Source organism: Solanum dulcamara, chromosome 12 (genome assembly GCF_947179165.1).
Source record: "Solanum dulcamara chromosome 12, daSolDulc1.2, whole genome shotgun sequence".
Lineage (NCBI taxonomy): Eukaryota > Viridiplantae > Streptophyta > Magnoliopsida > Solanales > Solanaceae > Solanum > Solanum dulcamara.
Window position 1 is genome coordinate 6,523,545 of NC_077248.1, and position 22,272 is coordinate 6,545,816.

General features: G+C 32.6%; 2 protein-coding genes across 2 annotated transcripts; one reads left to right on the top strand and one right to left on the bottom strand.

Annotated features, from left to right (window-relative positions):
- Positions 1–8,447: 8,447 nt before the first annotated feature.
- LOC129876535 (probable serine/threonine-protein kinase PBL11) lies at positions 8,448–11,956 on the top strand. The gene is made up of 6 exons (XM_055951991.1): positions 8,448–8,914; positions 9,436–9,761; positions 10,340–10,475; positions 10,587–10,729; positions 10,844–10,967; positions 11,294–11,956. Exons 1-6 carry the CDS (start codon positions 8,857–8,859, stop codon positions 11,746–11,748), a joined length of 1,242 nt encoding a protein of 413 aa, XP_055807966.1. The 5' UTR covers positions 8,448–8,856; the 3' UTR covers positions 11,749–11,956.
- A 2,335-nt stretch (positions 11,957–14,291) lies between these two features.
- Positions 14,292–16,246, bottom strand: LOC129876589 (expansin-A9-like). The gene is made up of 3 exons (XM_055952058.1): positions 16,057–16,246; positions 15,459–15,774; positions 14,292–14,816 (listed from the first exon to the last, which is right to left on the bottom strand). Exons 1-3 carry the CDS (start codon positions 16,202–16,204, stop codon positions 14,507–14,509), a joined length of 774 nt encoding a protein of 257 aa, XP_055808033.1. The 5' UTR covers positions 16,205–16,246; the 3' UTR covers positions 14,292–14,506.
- Positions 16,247–22,272: the final 6,026 nt, after the last annotated feature.

Genomic DNA, 22,272 nt, shown 5'->3' on the forward strand with positions numbered 1-22,272 from the left:
GGATATTTTGCCCTCATTTAGATTATCCCACAAAAAAATATAATCCAAAAGAGTAAGAACACATAGAGAGTTATACACCAAGATAAATATTGTCTTCTTGAGTATCCTCTTTAGTGAGTTGTTCCTTTTACAAGAGAGAAGTGTTAATTGTTGTTTTCTCCTTGTATTTGAGAGGAGTGTACTCTCATATTATCATAGTAAGATCCTTCTATCCCACGATTTTTTCCCTCTATCTGTTTGAGGGGTTTTCAAGTAAAATTCTCATGTCCAATTTATTTTCATTATTTATTATCACATCAAACTTTAGTTGTTGTGCTTCCTCCCCCAATAGTGATATCAGAGCTCTCGGTTATTCTGTCTGTTTTATGTGAAAGTACTAACTATAAATAGTATTTTTTTTATGAATAGTAAAATTCGATGAAATTTACTATTCATATGAATAGTAAATTTTGTTGATGGTACAGTTGTCACAATTGTTCGCAAAAATATTTAGAAAGAATCTAGAAGGGCGTGAAGCAAATAACAATGTCGAGTACAACAAAGTTTGACGTTGAAAAATTCAATGGGACTAATTTTTCATTGTAAAAAATAAAAATAAGAGCGATATTGAGAAAAGATAATTGCTTAGCTGCAATTGAAGCAGACTCATAGACTTTATTTGTCACGACCTAGCCCCGTGGGCCGTGAATAGTATCCGAATTGGACACTCGTATACACACATATTATCTATTGTCAATCGACAATTAAACACGATATAGAATTTATATGGGTAGCACGTCGTCTCAAACGGTCACTTATATATTTACCAAAATCAGTTATTTCTTGGGGAGTCTTAATTGTCAAAAATAAGATAACAGAATATGTAAGCCGACAAGGCTTTCACTCCGAATGTAAACGTCCAAAAACATAAGCCATACTAGTACACCGGACAATATCTATATACAACTCACTCATATGTCTACAGACCTCTAAGAGGATTAACAATAGCATATGACGGGACAGGGCCCCGTCGTACCCCTAAATACACAAATATATACATTATAAGGATTAGTACCCAAAGTTTGGGCTCCGAGACAATGGAGCACTTCAAACTCGTTGAGTAGAATCCTAAGCTGGCGGCTCTCCAAAATGAGTATCTGTACCTGCGGGCATGAAATGTAGCCCCCCGAAGAAAGGGGGTCAGTACGAACTATGTACCGAGTATGTAAAGCATAAAATACCGTAAAAGAGATCACATCTGCAATAAAGATTCAGGAGCTAATCACTATACCTGTGTCTTATGAAATGAATACATGCATATCATCATCATATATCATACCCGGCCTGTTAGGGGACTCGGTGTCACAATTATATCAATATATCGTTATATGTATATATATACCATACCCGGCCCTCTAGCAAGGGACTCGGTGAATAGAGTAGTGTACACTAATACCGTACCCGGCCCATTATAGGACTCGGTGCCATAATCATATCGTCATATCATCATAATATCATATTATCATATCACGTACCTGGCCCTCTAGTAAGGGACTCGGTGAATAATGTAGTGGAATCCATATATGATAACATACCCGGCCTATCGTAGGACTCGGTGAATAATACCATAACAATATGCACGAATAAGGTATCATTAGCAACCTTGTGAAATTTGATCATTATCGGAGACTTAATAGAATAAGCAAAACAGTACATCATTTGAAAACCAAGACAATAGTCATTATGAATCACACCAATTATGGATTATACTAAAATATGAATTATAACACAACATGAGTTATACCAACTAGGATGGATGGAATCATACACATGAGTCAAGACATAACAATATAAATTCTGAAAATCAAGAACGTTAGCCATCCGAGTGTATCTACGAATAAGAGTTTCTTTGGGATTTAAGCATACGTCATTCGTTCGTTTCACATGGATCATGCCAAAAGAAGAAAATATTAACTTTACATACCTTTAGTGTTTATATGTATATGCTGTCCAATATTGTCTCAACCTATATTAAAACGTTAAGCACTATGGTTAAGCTATGAACAAGAATAAAACGTACTCTATCGTTAGTAGGTTATTTCTAAAAAAATAGGACAACACCTCCCCTATACCGCTCACTTTTCCCACTTTCAAACCAGCCATGTAATCATCAAGCAACATCAACAATCCAAAATATTGACACAAAATAAGATTTATTATTGACAATAAGCCTAGAATGTTTCCACCCGACTCATGTTACCAAAGCAGTAAATTCGGAAAGTCAAGTACCTCATGTTGTATCTAAATTTTGAAAATGAAAATGGCAAAACTGAACTTTATGACCCTCATGAAACATTTAGATCTCTGTCTTAAGTTTCCAACGCAAAAGAAATCAACTCAAAAATCATTTTCTACAAAGAGATATCATCAAAATATGAACAGCTATACATGAAGGATTTTTCAATCCAGAATCTGGACAGAATTTGACTTATGATTCATCCTCAGTTTTCGATATAATAACAGCAGATATAGACTAAGACATAAACATAAGAGTTGTAGGTACGTGTATTAGCTTTCCAAAACATGTTTAATATCTAAAATCGAAGGTCTACACAATGAGATATTCCAGAATTACTACCAGCTACTCAATTCCAAAAACGGGTTTGAACATTCACAATCTTCATACACCTTTTTCCTCCAAATTCAAGAACAACAACTCATCAACAACATCAAAACAATATCAACCATTATTATACATCATCACTAAGCTAATTCCATCCATTTAATCTACCTAAAACAACCCTTTAACCTATAAATCTCAACAAATCACCAAACTAGTTTATAACACTATTTTCTCCGTTCTAATCCGTTAAAACTCTAACTAAACTTGTTAACAATGAAAAGGAGACTTTAATATTACCTTAAATTTGCAGCACCACATAAAATCTTCTCCTTATTGGATGATATCTAGCTCAAATTGAAGCCAATGCGACGTACAACAATTTTCTCTTCAAGAGCTTTGAGATTCGGGGCTTTAATTTTGGTCGGATTTGGTTTTTCTCTCAAGAACTTCCCCTCTCTCTCTCTCTCTGGAAATTTTTCTGGATATTTTCTTAGTCTAAAGTATGAAGGAAGATATAAGAATTAGATTAATTTCGTGGGTATTGGGCCTGACCCGAATTAGAATTGGGTTGGGCCGAATTCACTATTTAGTTTGGTCTGTCAGACTTAAAATGTCTATATCTTATTACTTAGAAATCACATTTCGTCCCACGACCTATGGTTGGAAAGATATTTCAATTACCTACAACTTTCATTTTGAGAGTTTTCCCAAATTCCCAAATTATAAAGAGGTTATGGCCTCCCAAAGTCAGCTTACCCGAAACGTGACTTTAAGAAAAACATATTTGATGGCTTCTATTTTGATTTGGCTTAAGGGTCCTTCTTGAGATGTATTTTACTACACATAAATTATTCATATAACTTGACATCTACAACAAATTATGTCCTTTTAAAATTCAAAATTAAAAGTCCTTGAATTTATAACCGTTAGCTTACGAATAATCCAAGATGCAAAAATACGGAATGTAACATTATTGATGCCAACAAGTGGAACGACATAGACAGCAACGCAGTTGCTGATTTACATTTGACACTAGCTAATCAATTGTTATCTAGTGTGGCTGAAAAACGGACGACGAAAGAAATATGAGATACTCTTATGAGATTGTATGAGGTCAAGTCTTTGCATAATAAAATCTTCTTAAAAAGAAAATTGTATACTCTTCGAATGGCAGAGTCCATGTCAGTTACTGAACACATCAATACTTTGAATACTCTATTTTCGCAACTTATAATAATGGGTTGCAAAATATAGGGGACTGAACGTGCGGAGCTTCTACTTCAAAGTCTGCCTGACTCGTATGATCAACTCATCATCAACGTGACAAACATTACGGATAGTCTAGTTTTCAATGAAATTGTAGCCACTGTCTTAGAAAAAAAAAATCGACGCAAAAATAAGAAAGACAGACAAGCAAATTCGCAGCAAACTGAAGCTTTGATAATGGTGAGAGGAAAACCAACGGAACGTGGCCTAGTGGGAGTCACAATCATGGTAGATCTCAATCAAGAAGTAAGAAGAATATCAAGTGTTACAACTGTAGCAAGAAAGATTATCGATTCAAGAAGAAGAGTGAACACCCTGAGTTACCAAATGCTCAAGGGAATGTTGCAAGTACCTCGGATGATGGCAATATTTTATGTAGTGAAGCAATATCAAATAATGAAGGAAGAAAATATTTCACTGATGTCTGAATCATGGACACAGGAGTAACATGACATATGACTTGCCGGAGAGAATGGTTCCATCAATATAATCATATATTAGGAGGGTCTGTGTTCATGGGAGACGATCATGCTTTGGATGTTATTGATATTAGGTCCATCAAAATAAAGATGTATGATGGCGCGGTACACACTATCCAGGAGGTACGACATATAAAAGACTTGAGGAATAATCTATTGTCTTTGGGACAATTAGATGATAATGAATGTTCATATAAGACTCATGGTGGAGTCGTGAAAATATCAAAAGAAGAGCTTATAGTGATGAAAGCAGAAAAACTTGTTGCAAATCTATATGTGCTTAAAGGTGAAACACACCAAGAAGGAGAAGCATCAACCGCGTCAGTAAGTTCATTTGAAGAATCAACGATGATGTGGTATCGTAAACTTGATCATATGTGGGAACGAGATTTGAAGATTCTTGCTGAGCAAAAGCTTCTTCCAAGGCTCAAAAAGATTTCACTACCCTTTTGTGATAATTGTGTTACCAGTAAACAACATAGACTGAAGTTTAGCAGTTTCTCTATTAAAAAAAAAGTAGATGCAGCTCAACTTATATTTTTGACTTATAAATTATTTTCAACTTATAAGCTGATTAAAATAAGTCCATCCAAACAAACTCAATTATTTATTGAGACTTATTTTAAGTACAAAATGATTTTAAGTTAACCAGTCAAACACTAAAAAAAACTAAAAATAGCTTATAAATAACTTATAAGCCAATCCACGGGCTCTTAGTCTATTTGTTCAAATATTTGTTGTTGTTTTTCCTAAATATTATTACATTTGTGTTCTTTTTTATGATTGGAGAACAAACATTTTATTCATAGAATTAATTTGGCTGTATTATTATATGGTAAGCGTAGTTGTCAAAAAACCTATTATGTTTTGCTTCATGTGCCATATATTTATTAGGGTACTACTAGACAATAAATTTTGGTTGGTCTATATTTGTCTTAAAAGAAATGGGGTCTTTTGGAAGGAAGAATTAAGAAAAATAATTCCAACATCAAACTTCACCTAAAATAATATCGTATTTAGTTGAAGAGGTCTATAAGAATGTCCTTTAACTAATAAATCCTTACATAATATTTTTTGTATTACTATGCAAAGCATAGCAATTACATTTACGTAACAATTTCTTTGTTATTAATGAACACATGATTATTTATATATGCATTATAATCTATTCATGATTACTATATGATCCGAAAAGTGAAATAAGATTATAAATTTATTCGCATTCAATGTTTATATTAATTTAGTCGATGCATAATATGTGTTTATATAAAAGAATTATTTTAAAATATATATTGCATAGTATTTTTGGTACAAATCAAATTTTCAATAATCTCACAGTTCCTTTTTAGTTGTCACGTTGAGTTTTTCAAGAGTCAATTTAACTAAATTTCAAAGTTAAATTAGATTATATTGATTTGGTATTTTAAAATAAAAAATTAGATATTCAAAAACTATAAAAAAAGTATTATAAATTCCAATTTTTTTTATATCAATATGATAAAAAAATATATCTTAAAATATTAATTAAATTTTATATGGTGTAACTCTCAAAAAAGAAATTATGACAAATAAAAAAGAACGAAGGGACTAATAACTAATTTGTACATTACAATCGATGCTTTATTAAACTCCTAAATTACAATCTCTATACAGTATATACATAATAGTTAATACTTTCATAACTTGCTTTTAAATCATTACCCCAAAAAATTGCTTTTAAACCAAACAACTTCTAAGAATTTGAATTGATAGTATAAAAATATATTTATACTGTCACGTTATTTAACACTTGTAAAATGAAGGTCTGCATTTGGAGTCTTATGTGATAAAAACTTATTATCGAAGTTTAGCGACAAGTTCTAAAGAGTGGTAGTTAGATCTAGAGGCCGTTTGGATTGACTTATAAACTGCTTATAATTTGTTTTTCAGTTTTTTTTTTAGTGTTTGGCTGGTCAACTTAAAGTCATTTTGTGTTTAAAATAAGCCACAATAAATAGTTGGGTTTATTTGGATGAACTTATTTTAAGCATTTTATAAGTTGAAAACAGCTTATAAGTCAAAAAAAAAGTTGGTCTGCACTTAATTTTTTTTAAAAACTTATAAGCAGTTTTCAACTTATAAGCTGCTTAAAAGTCAATCCAAACAGGCTACTACTATGTTTTAGGAGCCACAATGTTAGGCAGTTAAGAACTCTCACATTTAGAAGTAGCTAAAAGTTGTGAAGTTAAGAATGTTGCGATGGATGAATGAACACAATAGGAGAGATATGATTAGAAACGAAGATATCTAGCGCAATGTGGGACTGACTCTGATGGAGACCAGACAAGTTGCAGAAAGTGAGGCTGGGATTGTTTGCGCATATGAAGAAGAAAGACATGGATGCCCCAACTTGGAGGTGCGAGAGGTTATCTATGGATGTTTTGAGAAGAGGTTGAGATATACCAAAGAAGTATTGAAGAGAGATGGTTAGAGAAGACATGTATGACATAGATTCAGTTTAATGAGAACATGACCTTATATAGGAGATTATGAAAGACACAAATTAAGGTAGAAAGTTATAGGTAGTAGAACTTCATACCGCTTATCATTCTATATTAGCAGTCGCATGACTACTCATATAGTTTCTATTTGTTGTTTCTTATATTTCGTTTATCTTATTATTTTGTTGTAGTTACTGTACATAATGTTTTTTCATAGTTTTTTATAGTATTTTGTCATGACTCCTTCCATGTCAATATTTCTTTTCCAAACTGCTTTGAACTATTTTTTTCCTCAAGTTGAGGATCTATCCGAAATAACATTTCTACCCTCAATGCATGGGTAAGATCTTCGTACACTCTATCTTTCTCAGACCTATTCCATAGATTACATTGACACTTTGTTTGGATGGTTGTTACGTGTTGTTTCATAATATATCATATTGTATTGTATTGTATCGTACTGTATCGTTTTAATGAATACAGTGTTTGGATAGATTGTATTGTTCTCCATCGTTACATAATGTCACACATTCATGATTTGAATGATAAACTTACAAGAGAAATATGATACGGGGTAGAGCTTTTATGAAAATGTAGGATAAAAGATAAAATATAACTATTGAATAAAAAATAAAGACAAAATGAGAAGAAAATATTAAGGTAATGACGCGATCACATCAAATCGGTAGTTACATAAAGTGAGACTTTTCATCATTACCTAATAATGGATTTAAACGATACGATATAATAGAATTTAAGTAACAATCAAATAAAATACCGTATTTAAACAAATAATATAATACAATACAACGGATAACAACCATCTAAACAAGGTGTGAGTTTGTTGATGTACAAGTAACTTTATTAAATAATTATTGATTATTACCTAAAATCGATAACTCCATTAAAAACCTATTATAATATGTTAAGTTATATAATGATATAGTATTTCTCAAGATTAGCACATACGTTTACTTAAATCTTACTTTAATGATTACCAAAAATAAAGAGCACATTTGTTTGTAGAAACTGTGGAACCAAAAGGCATTTGCTTTGTAGGATTTAAACTATGCTAATTAAAGCCAAAGAATCATATTCATCCTAAATATGCCTTAGTGAGAATCTAGCAACCCAATCAAATTATCAGACAAAAATCCAACAGCTAAGCAACAACAGATAATGTTGAAACTAAGAGCCTGTTTGGATAAAAAAATTAAGTTGTTTGTAAACTGAAAACTGTTTATTATAAGCTAAAAAAAGCTGAGATAACCCAATTTATTTTTTTGGCTTATAAGTTGTTTTTCAGCTTATAAACTATTTTAGATAAGCTAATTCAAACAAATTTAATTATTTTTTTAGGCTTATTTTAAATACAAAATGACTTTAAATTGGCTAGTCAAACACTCAAAAAAACCGAAAACAACTTATAAGCTAATTCAAATAGACTCTAAGTTCAGCCATTAACAGTCTTTTAATTTGATTAACTAGTTAAATCCCCTGTTTAATTTTTCAGTCTCTTTTGGTTGCTTGTTCCTAGCTACTCTGTAGCCTGTGCTGCTACTAGTAAAGACAAAGAACCTACAAAGAAAGTCAACTATCTAATCTGTGGCTTTTTCAGTTTTTACTAACAAAAAGTCCAAAAAAAAAAATCATTTCATAAGTACCATAGAGAAAATCAAGAAAAGCAATAAATCCCCTTTTTCCCTCTGTCCTTTTACTTCCAACTTTCTTGTCATACTTTCTTTCATTCATATCAAAGCAGGGTTAAACAATTACAGCCCTGTTCATTAGAAAGTTTCAATCTTTTTCTTTTTATCTCCAAATTTGCTGTCATTTCTTGATGTAGAGAAAGAGGAAGAGGAAGATTCTTGGGTTCACACTAGATCTGGGGTTCAGGACCTTTTGGAGTTTGTATTGAAGTAACAATTGGTGTTTATTTGTGCATATAATGATGAAAACTTGATTTTTGTTATTTTTCTGGTGGCTAGTGGAGCTAAAAAGATTGTATCTTTTTGGGGGTTTTGCTCTAATGGGGATTTGTCTAAGCAACCAAATCAAGGCTGAGACAACATTTTATACTGTTTCAGGTATAGTAAGTTCACCATCTTTTATGTAGTAATTTATTTTTGAAAGGTATGATTTGTTAGCTCTAGTACTGTTACTGATTTATCCTACTTCAGTTGCAAGAATTTCTTATATTTGAGTGTTTTAGTGAGTTTCAGTTGCAAGCATTTCTTATATTTGAGTGTTTTAGTGAGTTAAAGTATTTGCTTGCTTCAAAAATTGAAGAATCAAAACAAGGAAAATGCCCTAGGTGGGGATCATTGCAGGGGAGAATGAGAAGAAATGGAGACCAAATATTGTTTCTGGTCACTGTAAGGTTTTATGGGTAACTAATGTATTGTCTATCATTTATTGGTTAATTGCAAAGAAGGTTAAATTTGTGTGCTTCAAAGAACAATAATATTGCCTTTTGAAAGGTTTCTGTTTTATGTAAGAAATTTGCTTGGAGAGTGGAGATTAGTAGTAGAATTGCTTTCTACTGTTGGATGTACATTTTGATTCTTTTTTTACTGTCTTTTGTTTGATTGTAAATGGATTCTTTTAGGGTTGGATTCAAGAAATGCCAGTGGAAATGGTACCGATACTAGTAATTCGAATAGCAAGCGCTCATCAGCTTCCATACCCCCGACTCATCGGAGTGAGGGTGAGATCTTGCAGTCCTCCAACTTGAGGAGCTTCACTTTCGCTGAACTTCGATCTGCAACCAGAAATTTCCGTCCTGACAGTGTAGTAGGAGAAGGAGGTTTTGGTTCGGTTTTCAAGGGGTGGGTCGACGAGCATACTCTTGCAGCATCAAAGCCTGGCACAGGAATTGTGATAGCTGTGAAAAAGTTAAACCAAGAAGGGTGGCAGGGGCACAGGGAATGGCTGGTGAGTAGAAAGTTTGTTCTACTTGGAGCTGCTCTGCAGCTGGAGTTTTTTTTTTTTTTTTAAAAAAACATTGTTGATACTGTGAAATCATTGTTCTGTGGGTTATCTGCACAGTTTGTTCTTTAAAGTATATTTATTACTTCCTTCGTTACAATTTGTTTATCTGGTTTTGACTTGACACGGAGTTTAAGAGTGTAAAGAAGACTTCTGAATCTGGTGGTCTTAAATTAAAGATATGTTGAATGTAGCAAAATATCATATAATACCGTGGTCTTAAACGTGTCAGGAGGAACGTTGATTTAAAGAGTTTCAAAAAGAGAAAGAGTCATTCTTTTTTAAAATGGATTAAAAAGGAAAGTAAGACAAACAAATTGGAATGGAGAGAGTACCGGATTTTGCTAGGTAACCTCATGTAGATTTGGGAAAAGAACAAATCTGATCAATAAAATCGTGATGAATACGATGACTTGATTTGCATCTAGGCTCTAGCTTTCATTTCTTGTATAGCATTTTGCTACAAATGAATGATGCTTATTATATGTAACATACCTTATGATCTCGACCATACAAATTTGCAGGCTGAGATAAATTATCTTGGGCAACTACACCATCCAAATCTTGTCAAATTGATCGGTTATTGCTTAGAGGAAGAGCACAGGCTCTTGGTCTATGAGTTTATGCCCAAGGGTAGCTTGGAGAATCATCTATTTAGGAGTGAGTTCTGCATTTGTTTTATATTCTTCCGCCTGCGTAATTATTTATGGTTCATCCGAACAAGCTTGTGCAGTCCCTAGATGATATGTTTTTTTTTTTTATTTGAGTCAGGAGGTTCATACTACCAACCACTTTCTTGGAGCCTTCGTATGAAAATTGCACTTGGTGCTGCAAGGGGTCTTGCCTTTCTTCATAATGCTGAAACAAAAGTTATTTATAGAGACTTCAAGACTTCTAATATTCTGCTGGACTCGGTATGTGAATATCATCTCAAAGGGTCACTTTACTCTGTCCGTCCTGTTAAAACATGAGTGATATCGAAGTCTATCATGTTTTTAGATACTCAATTTTACGGTCTACTTTGACAGGACTACAATGCCAAGCTTTCTGATTTTGGGTTGGCCAGAGATGGTCCAATAGGTGATCAGAGCCACGTGTCTACTCGGGTTATGGGAACTTATGGATATGCTGCTCCAGAGTATCTATCCACAGGTTTGTCTCCATGCTACCCAATTCCATTTCAAGTTAGTTCACCATCTCATGGTATTATTTATTTCCTTTTACATGGCTCAATCTACAGACGATGAACTTCATGCGTACATTCTCATATACTCATCTCGTCCTGTTTATTGTATCTGGACACAGAGTTCTATGATTAGATGAGAGTATTAGAACAGATGAACATGTTCTTTTTTTATAAATTAAAATTTAGTTTGAACTGAATATATCACACTTACATTTTGTTTCACCTCTTAAATAGTTAGATGTGTATAAGAATGTTCATGCTCTGAGCTGATTACTTTTCTCTTTCATGGAAGGCCATCTTACTGCCAAGAGTGATGTATACAGCTTCGGGGTAGTTCTGTTAGAAATTCTATCTGGTAAGAAAGCAATAGACAAGAATCGACCCATGGGGGAACATAGTCTTGTTGATTGGGCAAAACCTTATTTGACCAATAAACGTAGAGTATTCCGTGTTCTAGACGCCCGTCTTGAAGGACAATATTCACTCAACCATGCCTTAAAGGTTGCTATCCTGTCTCTTCAATGCATATCGATGGACCCCAAGTCAAGGCCAAGAATGGATGAAGTAGTAACAGCTTTAGAACAGCTTCAGCAGTCCAAGGATGAGGGGAAAAATGATAAGAAAGTCCGGCAGGTAAATCAGCATAGTCGATCAAGTTTTGCGCTCAAGAAGTCCTGCAGAAGCAGCATGGAAGAGACCCCCGCGAAGTCCAAGTATCCAAGACCTTCACTTTCACTTCTTTCATAGAAAGAGGAAAGAAAGTTTTTGGTGTGCCAGTTACTAGTACTCTTCCTTCTAGAACTTCTGGCATATAACTAAGAAAATCACTTCAACAAAGATGTACAGCTTGTCCTCTTCTTCTCTTTTTTTTTATTTGATGTGTTTTAGTCTGTTGGATAATGGTTGAACAATAGATTTATGTGCGTTCAGTTTATTAGTTATGGAAGTTTACCTACAGCTAGAGTGTTCTATTTACAGCAACGTATAGTGTTCTATTTGAATCTTGATATTTCGTCATGTTTTATGTATCATGGTCCTTGAAATGGAGATGATGGATTACAATAAACAGGGTAACAGGCAAATATTGAATCCATAGTCAAAATTAGCCAACAAAATTTAACACTTTTTGAATGGAAGAACTGATCATTGAAATTATTACAAATGCACAAGACATTTTGACATACTGCACAAGAAACTTGTGCTTGTATATAGTATCTTTGTATTGGCACATCACGAGCAGTCCTTGTGCAGTCGAGCAGTCCCTGTTTATTTAGGATACTTTATTTTAGCAGTCATTGTTTGTTTAGATTACTTTATTTCAGTTCGTTTAGGAGTCTTTCCTCTGTAACTCTATGTAACAGCTTTCGTACTTCATTAATAATAAGTTGTCTTCCTGCACGCATTCTGTCATTGCATGGTATCAGAGCGTCTTTGGTCAGTTTTAGTCCAGTGAGACGAATATGGAGATGACTTAGAGATCGGATGCGGCTCGGCTTACAACCTTTGCCCCTCTATGGACCGTCATTATCTTACCGTAGCTTAATTGGAGATTCAAACGCAAAAGAAGTTTGTGGACTTTGACGTCTATAAATACTCGATAGATGTTGGGTGACAGTTGACACACAATCTCTCCAGATTAATTAATGAATTTTGGTGATGGATATGCAAAACTTAATTCGAGGTAGAAATTGTTAATTAGTAATACACAACGTTAATGCATGCATTGTTTTTGCTGATATAATCTATCAAACTATCCTTAAATAAAATTGCCTACACTTAGCTTTAAGGAGTCGTTTGATAGCTAAAGTGTATTAGAAGAAATAATACTTACATTAGCTTTATGTATTGGTGTAACTTTTTTTTTCAATTGTCGTTAGTGCAAAGTAATTATTAAAGGAAAAGTCAAGTGGAGTAGAAAATATCAAATCATAATTACAAGGCGACCTAATGTTGAAAAAATAATTGTCCTCGCAGCTAAGGTTTAGATTAAATAGTTAAATATATATTTTTTGTATATATATATTTCGGGACTTATATATAAATCTCTAATTTTGAGGTTTTTTTTCTAATTTAGGGACACATATACGTTTAGCTAATTTGAGCAGCTCATATACATTTAACAAATTTAATGGCACATATACATTATCTCTAAAGGTTGATATTTATATACCAAGCGAATTTGTTATCCCTAAGAAAATTATAAGTATCTTGGGTCTATCATGCAAGGCAGCGGGGAAATTGACGATGATGTCACACATCGTATTGGGGCAGCGTGGATGAAATGGAGGCTCGCTTCCGGAGTGCTATGCGATAAGAAGGTGCCACCACAACTTAAGGGCAAATTCTACAAAGTGGTGGTTAGACCGGCTATGTTGTATGGGGCAGAGTGTTGGCCAGTTAAGATCTCTCACATTCAAAAGATGAGAGTTGCCGAGATGAGAATGTTGAGATGGATGTGTGGTCACACCAAGAGCGACAGGATTAGAAATGAGGCTATTCGGGACAAGGTAGGAGTGGCCTCGGTGGAAGACAAGATGCGGGAAATGCGACTGAGATGGTTTGGGCATGTGAAGAGGAGAGACACAGATGACCCAGTGAGAAGGTGTGAGAGGTTGGCCATGGATGGCTACAGAAGAGGTAGGGGTAGGCCGAAGAAGTATTGGGGAGAGGTGATTAGACAGGACATGGCTCAGTTACAGCTTACCGAGGACATGACCTTAGATAGGAGGCTGTGGAGGACCCACATTAGGGTAGAAGGCTAGTACATAGTCTCGTTATTCTTCCCTACTCATAGGCGCACTAGCACATTACAATTCCTTGTACTCTCATTTCTGCTACTATTTATTGCTTTCAGTACTTTTGATTACTCTATTTTATCTGTGATGCCTTCGTGATTTATTTTTCTATAGCGCTTTGAATTTTTTTAACTTTATCTGACCCCCTTTTCCGCTTTTTTTTAGCCGAGGGTCTCTCGGAAGCAGCCGTCCTACCTTGGTAGGAGTAAGGTCTGCGTACAATCTACCCTCCCCAGACCCCACGTTGTGGGATTTCACTGGGTTGTTATTGTTGTTGTATGTTATTCTCCTATTCATAGAACAATACATAATTATTCCCATTACATATGTGTTATCGCATAGAGCTGCGGGCTATATTTATAATGTTAATCTTTCTTCTACCACATCAGTATCTATAAATAAAATCTTTCATTTCACAACTTACACATCATCATTAAAAGTATTTTAAAAAAAAGTAATCGCACATGAAATAAACGCAACTTTAGGTCTGAAAACGGGCAATTCTGATTCTCTCACATAAGAAAAAGATCAAGGGGCGTTACAAAATTATAAAACGAAAATAATCTAATTCCACATATACCTATAATTCTTCCCATTTAAAAAAGAGAAATATTGAAGGTAGCGGAAATGGTATACTAAATAAGTATATGGTATGAAAAAAAGTGGTAATTTATTTCTCTTCAATTTGTGGGTAGTTTTATTTAATTGATTTAAACTCGGTAATTTTTGCCTTGATAAGTCTTACCGAACTGCCAATTAGAAGGTGCCACGTTGTATGAGGTAACATAACGATGGTCACTTGTTTTGACTTTAAAGGAAAGTGCTTGACCAACTAGCAAAGCATTGGATTGCCAATTTTGCCCCCAGTTTCGACTCATAATTATCCATTTAGTGTTAGTACCTTTGATTTGAACTTGCTGGATGTCACCAGCACCTGCCACGTTAGTCACTATGATCATATTGAAATAATTGAAACCGTTGATTGTGAATCTGATTCCTTCTTGTTTCTTGCATGGAACCCTGTTATTACAACAAAATGGTTAAAGATACATTTATAGTATCGGGTGATATTTACGGATAAATCTTCTTAAAATGCGTTTTCAAGTATTTTTACAGAATAGTTATATATCTAGTGGCAACAAATGATTGAGTTTAATAGCTTCACTTATAAAATTATTGACTTCCAAAATTAAAATGATATGAAGAAAGACAAATATTTCATCGTCCATTTGATGATTAGAGCAATGATTGATCGAAGCAAGGAGTTTTAAGGAAAAGTTCAAAATATAAAAAAATAAATTTAGGAAAAAGCTAAAGGAATTCAATATTTACAATATATATGTTCACAAAAGATGAAATTTATAATCTTGAAAATAAGGAGCATGTAAAATTGCTGTTACGGTGTAAATTTCTTATCCATACGAGCAATTCATATATATAACTTAAACTTCTTATTCGATCATATAAATAAATGAGTTATATATAATAATAAATTAAAAAATAGTGAGTGCATCTACACTAGTTGCACCAATTAAATCAACTCTTTTGACTTAAGTTTTACGTAAGAAATTTTTATACTATAATTGAATCTTATTTATACTAGCATGTTAGTTATCATTTTTATCAGATTATTAATCACTGTATTTTAAAAGTGCGACTAACCGGCGATAGGTAACTGGTACGATGCCAGCACGGTACTGAGCGATTTGGAGGAACACAGGCATGGAAAGGTCGAAATGGGGCCGGGGCGGGTTGCACCAACCTCCATTATCATTTGGCAAAGCGTAATTTGGTGGACAAAAATTTGTACCCGTTACGAGAATGGATGGGTTTCCCGGGTTGCACCATTTCTGATCAGTGCATTTTATCTCAAAGCAAGCACCACAGCTTAGCCCACTATTAAAAAGAACTGTGCTTAATGCTGCATTGTTCACTCCGTATCCTGTGCTGTACAAATTTCCATATCCACATGCACCTCCTGGTGGTTTTAAAAAAACAAACATAGAAAACATCAGACAAATTAAATAAGTTTAATTTTTGGCTTTTAAGTTTTGTAACATAATTAAGCCACTTTTAAATTTTTAGTTTTAAATTAAATAAGCTATAAATATGTTGAGAAGCACAAAAAAATGCTACTGTTATATTATCTCAACTCAAACCGTTAACGTAACAAAATAACATTTACGCTACAAGTCACCTATAAAATATAATTACATGTAATCGTTCATAAAACACACAAATAAGAGAGAAATATGCGTACCCATAGTGCCAGAGGCATCAGAGCCACCATAAAAGGTGGCGTGGGCGTCCTGCCATGGGCTACCGGTGTAAACACCGGAGACCTTTGAGTCGGCGGACGTCAGAAAAGAGAGAAGAATGCAAATTAGCATCCAAGTAGTTATAGACATATTTTTTTTTTCAATTTTTGAACAGAAAGATGAAGAACAAGAAGAGAGTAGAAATGGAGAAATGCTAATAGGGTAAGTAAGGAGAAAGTGGAGGTACTTATTGGGGGAGTAATAACAAGTGCATGGCTTGTCATTAATGAGTTATTTTTATTAGTTTTATATTAGTAATATTATAATTTGTTTTGTTTTTTTTAGTTTTTTATGTCAGAAACGTAGAGTAGCATTAATATTTATCATGGTGTATGGAGTAAGAAGGAAAATACTACACTGTGGTATTCATTACAAGTATACATGTGAATTGCACGTGATGGTGAGGACCTGTTTTTGGCACATGGTAATTAATGTTAGTGATTTATGCCTAACTTTATGGCAAATTGAATTTTCTTAAAAATATTTTTTGATTTTCTCATATTGAGAATTTAGGATGGTCAAAACTTTAACAAATTTCTTAAAAATAAGAAAAGTGATTTCGCTAGTAAAAATAGAGAAAAAAAGTTTTATAAATGACATTTTGTCTATCCTCCGACATACCTTATCTTCATTCCACTACCCACACCCCTACTCCCCCATCTTCACCCCATCTCTCATATTATTTTTTTAATTATATATAAATATTTTTTGATTGAATACATTACAATAAATAAGAAATTCATTTATTTTGTTGCAAAAAATTTGTATGAAAACATTTAATTTTCTTTTGTACCAAACACAAACTAAAAATTAAGGGAAGCTTGAACTTCTTGATTATAAATTTCTACTATGCTAGCAACGGTTTCTTTAGATAGTGAAATGTTGGGGAGTCACCGATAGAGTTGCAGTGAAGTGATAAGTATTTCTTCATTCTTAACTAAAGGTCTTGAGTTAATAGTCCCCTTGAATAGGAAAATTGCCTTTTGTTAGGGAGCGTTACCTCCCAATGTAGGATTTTCTATCGCAAATTCAAATTTAATCAAGCTTTAATGCAGATAGTATAATATATTTTGCTCATTTTTATAATAAATATATAATTATATACTAGTGTAGTAGCTTGCTTCGTTTATAAATTGAAATGTATACTCCTTTTGCTCATCCATTATCAAGCCACTCGCACGAATTAAATTAACAAGAGTTGATTATACCAAAGATGGGGATACAAAATTTTGAGTTTATAAGTTTGGATTTTAAATTTTTAAAAAGATACCAATTTATTAAATTTTGAATAAATTATGTATACATAGTTACTAAAAATTTTAATACAAATAAAGGATTTTAGCTCAAACTATTAAATAGCTAAATTATGTCGGCCAAGATAAAAGAAGGTGGACAAACATGGAGGAGATGTTCTTTAATTTTGTAGAGCACTAAGCTAACACACATAAAATTGGGCTATTTTTTTCAAAAGTAATTTTCTCTTTCAGGTCCTTTTGTCATTAAAGTATCAATGACTTCTTTTTTTTGCGTACTAACGAGGTTTGATATCCCTAGTGTTTTTACTATATAATTAGATCGTTGTGCTAAGAATTGGTTAATCGTGAAATGCAACTGATCACTTCTACCAGTATTTTCTTAAATGAAGTATTGTCTATCATTTAGTTATGAGTCTTCAGTGGCACTAAGGCACGCATATAAATTAAAACTTGATCAATTACTTTTATCCAAAATAGTTTGGGAAGTTAATTGAAAAAACAAAACGCAAAATGGTCTAATGAACTCTTGTATTTGTACGAATTTGTATTATGGACCATTCTACTTAATTCTTTTCCAACCGAACCCTTAAACTCAGTAAAACACAATATATCAAACTCTTCTAGCCATTGACCAAACTCAGTAAAACACAATATATTATACATGCTAGTTTTCCACAAAGACCGGTTTGCTGCCATTAATACACTATAAGGATTGTGATGGAGTAGTAAATACTCCTTCATTCTTAACTAGAGGTTTTGGATTCGAGTCCCTGGCTGAGTACATAGTTACCTTTGTTAAGGAACGTTTTACCTTTCCTTATAAGTGAAGTAGTAAGTACTCCCTCATCCTTAACTAGAGGTCTTGGATTCGAGTCCCCCTGGGTATGGAGTCGCCTTTGTTAAAGAGAGGTTTACCTCCTAATTTGGAACTTTCCACCGCAAATTCGAATTTAGTCAGGCCTCAATGTGAGACTGAAAACTAGATGGAAATTTTTAAAAAAACACTTATATCAACCTATTAATACCTTAGATTTGTCCAAATATGAAAAATATACTTTTGGAAAAATTATCTAGTAGTTGGAATTTACGACCCGACTAATCTTAATCTGAACCGTGTAAAACTTACCAAAGGAGAAAATTAAACCCCTATAAAAAAATTCTCATTCTTATCTTGTGATCAAATTATAAAGGTGAAAGAATATATTATAAGATTTTTTTTAGTTTTCCACTCGGTGTTTAGAGCCCGCATTGGAGCCCCGATTAAATCCAAATCACGCATTACAAGGCTCATTTGGAGTCACACTCCCAACAGAATTTTCTTCATACCCAAGGCTCGAACCCAAAACTTCTGAATAAGAGTGAAGTAGTCTTACCAGGGACGAATCCAAGATTTTGAATCTCTGGGTGCTACGTGATAATGCTCTTGAAGTCGGTTTTGATGATTTGACAAATTTAGGAAACAGGTAGAGGACTTCGTTCCTTTGAGGACTTCTTGTTGATAACAACAGCAGACAATTAGTAAATAACAGATCCTGCCAAGTTTGCAGGTCTGTATGTACGCGATCGAGTCCCAGTGCAGAAGGTCAGTTGTCTAACCAATACAAATTGTCCAGCACATGGTATATCGGTGATATATATACACTATTTACAATATTTTTTCACTTGGCCTTTTGAATCTGAAAAGGAATATTCATATAAGCTCATGCTCTCAAGTATTGAAAATTTGCTCTTGAAGAAGATCAAATATCTAATAGAGTTATCAGTGTTTTTGTTCTTGTTTTTAGAGTTGTAATTTCTTGTTCTTAATCTTATAATGTCTACTTCCTAATCTGTATAAGAAGTTAGATTAACTCTCATTTTTTATCTCTTTTGTTCATCTTGTCGAAGTAACTAGAGCTAATTATGAAGACCATCTGAACTTTAAATCATCTAGGAGTTTAGTGATTTAGGGAGCAATAGAGTTATTATCCCAAGTCTGTAATAGAGTTGTTACAAGGAGTGGAGTGGGATTGTGAGTACAATATCTAGGTTACAATAGCTTGTAATCTGAATCTTGGCTCAGTTGTTCTAGTGAAGATTTGAGCTGAAATACCGTGGGACAGGTCGTGATTTTTCTCGCTTGAGCAAGGAGTTTCCATGTAAAAATCCTGTTTCTATTTTATCTTTCTGTTCTTTAAGTTTCTGCACTGATTTCTGATAAGAGACCCGGTCCCTACTGTTCTGGTGAGAGCATACATTCTAACACTACGCTAATTTAAACATTAACTTACGGCAGCGTAGAATAAGATAATACTTAATATTTATTAGCAAATTTGCATACAAAGTTTAGATTTGTTCTATTGGTTCAATTAATATTTTACTTCCAAGAGGTATAGAGTTCTAATCTACTTATTCACAATTCTTTTTACAATAAATTCAATAATGATATCTTGCATGGTAAAAAAAGTTTTTAAAAAATACACCACACAACAGGGCTCGAACTTGCATCCCAACAGTGGTATACTTGAGCTTTGACCACAGACACCACATGACTAATTATTTCTATAAGTGTCATGTATAATATTTATACTTTCTTTAGAAATATATATATACAAATATATATGTATATATAGATTTTCAACCGAGATCACGGGGTGCATAACACCCCTTTCCAACTACATAGATCCGCCTCTGAATCTTATCACAGCACCATAATCTATGTTGATAAATATTATAAGGTACTGGCTAGAATGGAGAAAGTTTGACCTGTTGGTTGGACTCCTTTTACCTTCGTTGAACTCAAATCCGACAATTTCTATACAGTTTCAGGTTTGCATATGTGTGTGTGTAATTTTAACATCTACTGTAATAAAGTGTATAATGATGAGTTGACCTTCAAAGTGTTTTGACTTTTCCTGCTTAGGTTCTTAATTACTTCTAGAGATCTGAAATCACATGCAAACAAATGATTTATTTTTAATTATGTTAATTCTTGGAAAAATAATACCAAATTAATTAATTGTTGAGTTTTGCCTACTTACATCGTACAGTATGACATGCTCTTTTATTTGTTAAATTTTGATTTGACACACTTATTAAGAAAACAATAATTGGTATAGTGAATTTACTATTTTACCTTTATTAATTGATAGAGTTTTAAACGTATTTACACACTACATTTTTCAAGAATATTAACTCAATGTTAATAAATTGAGGGTATAATAGGAAGAAAAAAATCTTTCTTAATTTGTCAAAATTGACAAGTAAAAAGGAAATTAAATTAGAAAATATTTGACAAGTAAATAGAAACGGAGGGAGTAAGTAATTAACCCTCATTTATTATTAGGAAAAATCCTTTGGCCAAAAAGATTTGGACAAAATGTTAAAAAACCCTTTTCACATTATAAATTAGTTTCTTTTTGATATTTTTGTCCTTCCCTCTCAAATCTAAAATTTTTTATTATTTTTTTATCAACTATTTTTTCATACATTGAAAACATTTTCAATGCATGAGAAAGGGACACATTTATAGCATTATAACAAATGTTTTAAATAGTAGTAGTATCAAATTCATAAGGAGGGTATTTTAATGTCTTTTTTCCAATTAATTTTATTGAAATAGTTGAAGTTTTATCATAAACTACTTTGTTTTTAAAAAAATATTATGAATATGACTTTTAGCTAAGTAATTTTATCAACTATTGTATCTAAACAAATTTAAATTGTTATTTTAAATATATATATATATATATATATATATATATATATATATATATATATATATAATTTGAAATATTCAATAACGACAAGCAAAATTCAAAACACTTTGGACATGATAAACATAAAAGCATTATAGAAATCATAAAAATTGTATAGTCTATAAATGTCAATTTTAGTTAATAGAAATTCAAGAAAATTACACAATGTTGTAGTCTTTTCCAATTTGATAACTTACGATTCATTACTTATATTTGTTATTAATATGTCATTTAATTAAGTATTTTATTAATTATTATGTTTAAGCTAATTTAAACTATAAATTTAAATAATTTTTAAATATACTTTGATAATATTTCAATAACGACGATTAATATTCAAAACACTTTAATTATGATAGATATTGACATGTTATAGAAATATAATAATAAAAAATATATAGTTCATAACTATCGATCCCAATTAACAATAATTCAAGAGAATTGAGAATTAAGAATTAATGTTGTAGTCCCGTGTCCTTGTATTACGCTGATTTAATAACTTGTCAAACACTACTTATATTTACTATTAATATGATCTCTAGTTAAATAAATTTATTAATTATTATGTAAAAATAAATTTACACTACATATTTAAATAATTTTTTTTAAATATAATTTGAGTCAATAAGACCAGTCAAAAATCAAAATGCTTTAGACATGACAGACATCAACACATTGTACAAATCATAAAATTCATACAGTGCATAAGTGTCGACCCTAATTAACAACAATCCAAAAGAGCCATACATTAACATCATAGTGCCTGTGTCCTATCTTACACCGATTTGATAACCAGCGAATCAATACCTATATTTCTCTATATGTAATTTTATTAATTATTACAACAACAACAACCCAGTGCAATCCCACATCGTGGGGTCTGAGGAGGGTAGATGTTTAATAAATTTAACTACATATTTAAATAATTTTTTTTAATATAATTTAAAAATATTATAGTAAAAACTGTCAAACTAAAAACACTTTTACACGATAGACATCGACATATCGTAGAAATCATAAAAAAAATAGTTAAGTGTCAATCATAATAATAGCAACCAAGACAATCACACATTAATGTACAGTCACACGTTAGTCCCGAATTGTTAATCTTATTACAAAATTTTAAGCTTTTGTAAATGATGAACATATTAATATTGAGGTAGGG